This window comes from Barbus barbus (genome assembly GCF_936440315.1).
Source record: "Barbus barbus genome assembly, chromosome: 3".
Classification (NCBI taxonomy): Eukaryota; Metazoa; Chordata; class Actinopteri; order Cypriniformes; family Cyprinidae; genus Barbus; species Barbus barbus.
The window spans coordinates 34507835-34516770 of record NC_136731.1 but is presented as its reverse complement, the minus strand read 5'-3'; the positions used below and the strand labels follow the sequence as shown (position 1 = coordinate 34516770).

General features: G+C 40.9%; 1 protein-coding gene across 1 annotated transcript; it reads right to left on the bottom strand.

Moving 5' to 3' along the window:
• Positions 1-8720, bottom strand: LOC306856025 (large ribosomal subunit protein uL3). Its single transcript, XM_079394990.1, has 9 exons — positions 8630-8720; positions 4525-4717; positions 4141-4309; positions 3670-3805; positions 1623-1809; positions 1240-1400; positions 1037-1138; positions 695-910; positions 1-283 (listed from the first exon to the last, which is right to left on the bottom strand). Exons 1-9 carry the CDS (start codon positions 8678-8680, stop codon positions 239-241), a joined length of 1260 nt encoding a protein of 419 aa, XP_079251116.1. The 5' UTR covers positions 8681-8720; the 3' UTR covers positions 1-238.
• Between the last annotated feature and the right edge of the window lie 216 nt (positions 8721-8936).

Sequence of the window (8936 nt, the reverse complement as noted above, 5' to 3'; positions counted from 1 at the left end):
AGCAGTTCATTGATTTTATATAAAAAGGTAGCCCAACTTATGAAATCCTAAAAATCTTACATAAACAACACCGTGGGGAAGGGCATGTCACAAAGGTTGTGAACCACTACAATAAAACAAGCGGAGAATTGAGAACTGTTAACCATTCAGAAGAGCAAAAAAAGTTAGAGACCATTCATTTTGTTGATTTTTATTAAACTCTGCAGTATTGCATACCACCAGACGGAGCAGAGCACAATTAAGACGACATCTCCTTGGCAAGGCGGTCTTTCTTGAGGGGTCCCTGTAAAAAGAAAGATTGGTTACCAGCTGATTTAACGCAAACTGAGTTTAACAAAAAAGGTACATGTGTACGACTAGTATAAATGTCATCAGAGAGTGAACAGGGAGAAAGCACAAGAGAGGCACCACTCCCCTGCCTCACTGAGCTTTTATCTTGCACTGGAATGGAACCCAAATCTCAGACAGACAGGCTGAAACAGGTTACGAACAGTGCATTGATCTGCAGAGGACCATGGGCATGGAGCAGTTAAGTGTGGTGTACATAAAATTAAAAGGGTAGAATCCACCAATGCCTGGGGACACTTGGGCCCAGCCTAATTCAGACTGATATCTTTGGGCCCCAGTCAGATTCTGGGCGCTCGGGTCATAACCGTAATAAAGTGCTGAGTAACCACTGCATTCCTGCACTCACCATGAAGTTTTTCTTTTCCTCGATGGTCTGGAAACGTCCATGACCAAACTTTGAGGTGGTGTCGATGAATTTGAGGTCGATCTTCTCCTGGGCACGGCGGCTGGTCTGGACCAGGAGAGACTTGCGCAGGGTCAAAACCCTCTTTTTGGTTCCGACCACACAGCCTTTCAGCATCAGGAAGTCGTTGGTCACCTCACCATAGTGCACGAAGCCACCCTAAATGCAGGGAATTTTGTTTTTTTTTTTAAATAAAAAAAAAAAAAAAAAAAAAAAAAACTCACAATTGGTTGGCACAATCTTAAGTAACTGAAAACCCAGTACAGCAGACATCTGCACACTCACCAGGGGGGTGATACTCTTGTTGGACAGATCATAATCAGTAGAGGCATTGTTCTTAACTACTTTTCCATCCTTGGTGTGAAATCCTGCACCAATCTTGTAGACCTTAAAAAAAAAAAAAAAAAAACACTTGAGAAAAGGTTCCAGAGGAAAGAGATTCAAAACTGATCCTACAGAAAAGATTGGGTCTAATTCTGAGGCCTCACCTTCTTGTTGATCTCAGTGCGGTGGTGGTAGCCCTTCTGACCGGCACGAGCCACAGAGAAAGCCACACGGGCAGGATGCCAGGCTCCAATACAGGCTACCTTACGCAGACCACGATGGGTCTTGCGTGGCAGCTTCTTTGTGTGCCATCGGCTTGTCACGCCTACAAAAACACTTCTTCGATTAGAAAGTGCTCTTAGAACCTCATTTGCTTAAAATACAGCAAGTGTGCTGTCAGAAGGAAGGCAGCATGGGAAATTTCCTCATGCGTTTCGGGCGCCATGCCTGACGCGATTAATCCATGTCTTTCATCATTATGTGCACAATGGTTATTAAGTCAAAACTCAAGAACAGACAGATGCGGGAAAAAAAAGACATCACCTACCCTTGTATCCATGACCCTTGGTAACGCCGATAACGTCAATCATCTCATCCTGACCAAAGACGTTGTTGATTGGAATGGGCTGCTCAAGCTTCTCTCTCGCCCAGTCAACCTTATCAGCGATGGAGCCTCCGTTCAGCTGAATTTCCATCAAGTGAGACTTCTTCTGTCGGAGGGGCAGCAGGCGCATCTACAGAAAGCAGGATGGTTAGTAAAGCTTCATTTAAAAGAAAGTAAAATTGTATAGACTAGAAACACAAGTCATTCAACCAACATGTATCAAATTAAATGGAGTACACAATTTCTGTTGCACAACACCTTTGACAATGCAATTTTGAAAACATGTTCATTGCAGTGGCAGTTTCATAATGAGTTAAATCAGAAATTTATTAAATTATGCCTGTGGGGGAGGGGGGGGGGGGGGTTACCCATGACAATTGCACAAAATAAATAAAGTTTAAGATTCGTTCTTGTAATAAACATGTGGAATGGATTTAATTGTTTGATACCAGTAGTGTGACATTTTGAATGAAGTGATTAGGGGTGGGCGATATGGCAAAAATCACCATTTTATCATGATTCTTTGTCATGTTGATTTTACCAATTTGTCTGAGCAGTACAGCCAAACTAATTTCCCTATTATAAAAAAAAAAGTGGATATTTAGGATAAAGTAGGCAAAGAAAATTATAGAGATTTTTATTTGTCAAACAAAGATGCACATTACAAATACACAATATACAAATAAAAGTGCTTGATTTTCAGGTACAATAGGCATATTTAGCAGCGCATTCAAGAAATTGAATGAACAAATAAACACCACTATATAGATTGATTCCTAAAAAGCAATTTTTTTCCAGTCAAGAGTAGCGAATCTTTTTTTTGCGTTGTGTTGCTTTAACGTTAAAGAATAAAAATTTTAATCTGTCTGTCGATTCGGTCATAGGATTTCATTTATACCATCATTTATCAATTGGTTTTAAACCTGAATGGGTTTCTTTCTGCTGAACATGCATGCTATTTTTGAGGAATGTGGAAAACCAAACAGTTGTTAGTCCACAGTGACTTCCATAGTTGCTGGTCCACATTGACTTTGATAGTAGGAAAATAAAAATAAAATACTGTTTGGTTACCCATGCTCTTCAAATTATCTTTTGCGTTCAGCACATGAAACAAATTAATACAGGTTTGGGACAACGTGAGTGAATGACAAATTACATTTGTGAACCATCCTTTTAAAATGACAGTCGGCAGCATGTTTAGTCCCGTCCCTTTAAGACCTGCACGCAGCTAATATACAGGCACGCATCCGTTTCTCTCAACGGTTTAATTTTAGACAAGAGTCTGTAAACCTTGCGCGTTTTGACCGTATTAGCTCAAAAGAAAACCTAGTTTAGTAATCAGGCGCTGTTAGACAGACGTTTTAGTTTGCGCGCTTCAGGTGTACGGGCTCAGAAATTTAAAAAATAAATAATAAAGTGCACGTCAGAAAATGAAAAGCTTAACCAGCAAGGCTTTAAAACACACGCAGATAATGTACTTTTGATTGCAAATAAGTGCAGTGTCCCGCGAGTGTAACTCTACCGCTGACTTAACACTGATGTGAATGCATGTCGCGCTGTACAGTATACTGATACAGCGGCGCCAGAACTGCAGCTGATAAAACGGGGATCCTCAAATCTGGACCATTCCTGCAGAGTTTAGCGCTAACCCGAATCAAACACACCCGAGCATGCTAATCAGTCTTCAAGATCATTAGAGAAAAAAATAAAAATAAAAAATGGGCGAGTTTGATCAGGGTTGGAGCTAAACTCTGCAGCAGATTGGACCTCCAGGGTAAGATTTGAGGAACCCTGTGATTGAGTGTGTGCTGCAGCACGATACTTTGATTTTTCTTCAAAAGCAGATCAGAGACATTTTTATCATCCACGATCAAATGGTCATACCGAACACCCCTAAGTGATATTGAAAAGGCTGGGAGATTCCAGCCAAAATAGGCGTCAAAGTGGTCACCAAAGCTCAGTGTTACTTCATGTCACAGTTTAAACTCACCTGTGTGTGGGCAATTATGCGAATGACCTGGCAGTACTTCTTCATGGAGGCGAAGTCCTTCTCCAGCTGCTTCTTGCCCTCTTCATCTTGCCACCTCTTGCAGTACTTGGTAAAGGCCTTCTTCTTGGACTTGTACCTGAACGTGGCACAGAGAAAGGTTGGCACACAGTTCCTTCATAGCCCAGCGGGCCAGTGGAAGGAGACTGGGCATGGCTGCTTGCCCATCCTCATGGTAAAGGGGGGGCGTCGACAGCACTAGGTCATTTCGGCTCATGGCACGGTTTACAAGGAGCCCTTTCCACCGGCCAGAGGAGCCCAGAGCTCATCAGGGCACTAGGCACCTGAGCGGAGCTGCACCACACCGATACATTAGACTGGCTCAGAAAAACATGACAAATGTTTACTCTGGCCAGCAACTATCAGCTCCAGAATAAACAAAACCAATCAGAAGTTATCAAAACCAAGCCTTACCAGTTCTTATAGAAGCGACGCTTGCACTCATCACTAATGTGCTCAGCAAAGATGGTCTTGATAGAGCGAAGGCCACGAGGGGTCATGACATATCCAATAACACCCACTACAATCATGGGAGGAGTCTCCACAATGGTCACTGCCTCAACCACCTCCTTTTTGTTGACCTCTGATAAAGCACAAAATGCACAAGTTAGTTTAACTGTAAACCAGCATGCATTAGAACCAGGAATTTAAAGTTATGAAACTGCTCAGAACTCGACATTCAGCAAGGGCTCAAGGCCCAAATATGTCCGCCCGTCGAGATTATCATCACTGGCAGACAACCTAATAGCAAAGCATATTTCACATTGCATGCAACAGAATCGGTGCGGTTTAACTTACTTGAGCCGGGTCGGTCAACCTCACGGACAATGTGGGTCATGCCAGCCTTGTAGCCAAGGAAAGCGGTCAGGTGAACAGGCTTGCTGGGATCATCTTTAGGGAAACTCTTCACCTTGCCACGATGGCGTTTGCACCTCTTGCGGGGCAGGAAGCCCAGAGAGCCGTGGCGTGGGGCCGAAAATTTACGGTGAGACTACACAATGAAAATTCAGAATTAATCTATTGAACTTCTGTAACAATGTAACAGTGCATATTGCAGTTTAAAAAAAATAAAAAATTCAACTGAATATAACCTTATATGAAAATACCATATGAACAGTTAATGTAGGATTTGAATGTTTTACAAGACGCGAGGTCACAAATTTAGATGAAAAAGTGACGCTTTCCTTGACAGTTCTCAAAAAACGCTTTTTCAACATCGCGTCATTACGTCACATAAGGGAGTCGTGTGCCGCGCTCTGCTTTGAACGCGCGAGTCAGTGTGTTTTCGGTAGTTATTTTTATTTCAATGTATCATTGTCATGGTAAATTGTGTTTGTGGAGGTTGCACTAATGCATCTGCTTCAAACACCGCGGTGGTGTGTAACGATCACTTTACACCGGAGGATTACCATCGTTGGTGTATATCTCGCACAGCCTTCACGATTTAACACTATCAACACATTAGTGTGATACCCAGACTGAAAGATTGTTAAATGTTTTTAAATGAGTCTGACGGCATTTCTTTTGGTAGTATGTTTGGTACATCTACATATATTAACGGTTGAAATGTGTTTTGAGTTGGGTATTAACAGTGCTATGAAATAATTTATGATTTAGTGCTGTATAAATAAAACTGAATTTAATTAACCATAAATGCAGATCTGCTAGATTGTGATTTATTTTTTATTGGTCAACAAAATGGGGCCATTCAAAACCTTTATAAAGTCCTCCTTCCTCTGTAAACTGTCTTCTAATGGCTGACACAACACATGCAGGTAAGGGCTGCCCAGAACACCACAGGCCCAGCGGACAACTTGCCTGTATGCTGTCATTATTGATTGTTATACCAATGGCATCAAATAGTGTTACTTATAGGTAGTCATAACCTAAGTAGAGTTAACTTGTAATTGAGAATCAAAATTATTCAGACTGTTTTAATATTAAAATCTTTAACTATGCATTTATACATAAGTATTTCGCTTTGAGTAATAAATGATTTCTGCCCTAAAACATGTCTGCTGGCCTGGAGAGGTCTATGCTCCTGTCTGAAGTGCATAAAGGCTATCTGTAGCACATATGGGTTCAGACAGCAAGCCTCAAAGCCTGGGTGTAGAGTCAGACACTGCACATCACGTGTGGGGGCCACATTCTCCACTAAGACCCGGTATGTAACGCATCTAACTCCCTGCAGCACTGGCTTTCCTCAGCTGTGACCATGGCCTCGCATTTCCCACACAAGCACCTATGAATCAAAAACGTGTTTATATCTCTCTCTCTCTCCTGTGACACGCCTGATCAACGCTTATTAGTTTCGATTACTGGTAGTATCAATACTAGCATTGCTATTGCCTGATTACATTAGCTAACGTGTGTAAGTTATATCTGTAAGTTAACACTGATCTCTCACCAAACACCAGCCCTGTTCTCCTCACATCAACTCAATGTCTTCTCTTACCGTTGTTCTGTCTAATCCTGGCCTGTCCTGCTCTCTTGGCTGCATAGCAGGCTCATCATTTTATCTGTGGTCCGTCATACGAGTGTAAATACACATTTAAAATTTCCTCAGCGTCCGAACTAGGGATGGGTATCGTTAAGGTTTTAACGGTATTACTACTCTTATCGATACTGCTTATCGATCCGGTACTTTAACGGTATTCTTATCGGTACTTTTTGTTTTACTTTGTTTCTTTGTTCATATTCTTACAGTATCTTATCTTATGTATATAAAACACTAAAAATGCCTGCACTTCATCAACTTGTAAATGCACCAGTGCGCAGGTATTTTTAGTGTTTTATATACATAAGATAAGATACTGTAAGAATATGAACAAAGAAACAAAGTAAAACAAACTGACAAATACAATAAAACAAACACACAAACGAAATGAAATAAACAGTGCTTTCATTTTTCCATGAAGGTCTACTAATATTAATGTTCAGGTAAGTAATAGTTACAAAAGTAATCAGATGTAAATGAGCACTGCATAGTTTTCACTGTATGTACTGATAGATTTATGTTTATTAAAGCTATAACGTTGTTCAGATTAAGAGCTGTGGGTGATTTTCTCTTTGCATTTTGTTCTTTGATTAACATTGATGGCTCAAGCTCCAGTCTGACACTTTAAGACAATATACTGACACGCATCCGATTTTCTCCCAACTGTTCTCGTCCACTTAAAACATAAAAGTGAAGACTCTCATACCCGGCCATTTTGACACATTGTGTGTGTATTTTTTTGGCATATTTTTGTGTTATTTCGACGCGCCCGAAGCTCAAAGTGTACTTTGCTTGTCCGTTTTGGAGCACGCCGCCGCGCAGGCACACGCGCGCACACACATTTCAGCCTGGGGAACAGCGTCACTTGTTCAGATTGTACTCTCAACGTTTTACTATCAAATATGTCCTGCAATGTAGCAACAGTAAAGACGGCATTTTATAACAATCACTGATTGAGCTGATTCAGATAAGTTTTGGTTCGGAGGAACGAATCCACGCCGCTATGAAGGGAAGGGAGAAATGCGGCTATAATCATTGGAAGCCAAAATCGAAAAAAAAAAAAAAAAATACTTAGCTTAATATAACAGCCACAGGCCTAAAGTGTGAGCAGATGTTTGAATAGTTGGTTCTCTCTTCTATCATTAAACAGGACTTTCATGTTGCGTGTGCTGAAGCTCATCCGCGTGAGCGCGATCTGGCTTCTGAATTGCGCATAGCAAAAATGCATCATAGACATATGTTTGAATATTATTGCACATAAAAACAGCTGGCGACTGTTATATATTCTGTATCTGTATATATATATATATATATATATATATATATATATATATATAGAGAGAGAGAGAGAGAGAGAGAAACAATAAATGTGTGTATTTTCTTAATTTCTCCAATACCGACAGAAGTACCGATAACGTCAGAGTTTATCGATACTCCGGTCTTTCATAATTTAGCCCCGAGACCGATTTAATACCGAGTTTCGGTACCCAGCCCTAGTCCGAACCGTCTGCGATCCATTGTTTTCCTGTGGTTTAAATGGACCGCTCTCCCTTTTGATGCGTCACTTCCGGTTTTGGCGCGTTTCAGATGCGGAAGTAAAATTCTCATAAAAACGACTCCAGAAGCCTTAATAACGTAAAGTATATTTTAAAGAAAATCTAGTTCCTACAGTATTTTTCTATACATCGACTCACTGGAGTCTCTAACCTGCAATATGCCCTTTAAGACAGTTTTTAGGGGTTTTTGTCAAGTTATGAGGTTTCTGTAATACCCTTTCCTATCCCCGATCACATTTTTACCTGTAAACTCCCATATCTTTGTAATTTAAACTAGACGAGTTTAAAATTATAGTTTCTAATACATCTTACAGGTTAACAAGACAAAGGCGTCACTAAAAGAGTAGTCATTACTCCAGTCTTAAACACACAAGTCTCCTTAATTGCACGCAAAGTGTTTTTAAAGTCTCGTCGTTTAATGTTTAAAGCGTGAAGTTGAATCGGTAGATTAACAAAAGCTGATTTTACATTAAACGGGTCGCCTCCTGGGAACACCATTGATCCTTTATCTGGCGACTAAACATTACTCCGAGCCTCACTTGATACAAGCGCCTAACAGAACGAGAATAAAGCCAGAGAAGGATCATTCGACAGCCACAGCGGTTTATAATAATCTCATTTTCATCTTTGCGTTTTCTAAAACGTATTCAAGTCGTTTATCTGAGGCAAGATTTCAAAGCAGAGCCCCCCCTCCTCCCGGTCAAACACACCCAGGCACCGCCGTTACCATCCAAACTCACTGAAAAACATCCGTTTACCTTCTGTGTGTCACATACAGACTAGGATGCGTCTGAAATCAGACGGATGTCTTTGATTTAGGGTGGATTGTAAGGGAGAGCCGATCACTCACCATTCTGTCCCCGGTCCGTCTGAAAGAGAGCGAGAACGGGCGGAGCTTCATTTTAAAGCAAGACGCGCGCTCGACGCGTGTGCGTCACTGCATACGTCTCTCGTACGTAACCATCCTGCAGTGGTTTATATTTCTTCCGTTAAAAAACTGTGAGAAAATCTGTGAAATGTTTAAAGTGTTATGAATATGATACACTCTTCAACCCCCCTGGTACTTTATATCATTATTCGTTAAAGCTGAATGTGAGCTATGCCTTTTTATTTATTTTATTTGTTTATATTTCGTACTGTTATTATTTGAATGTTAC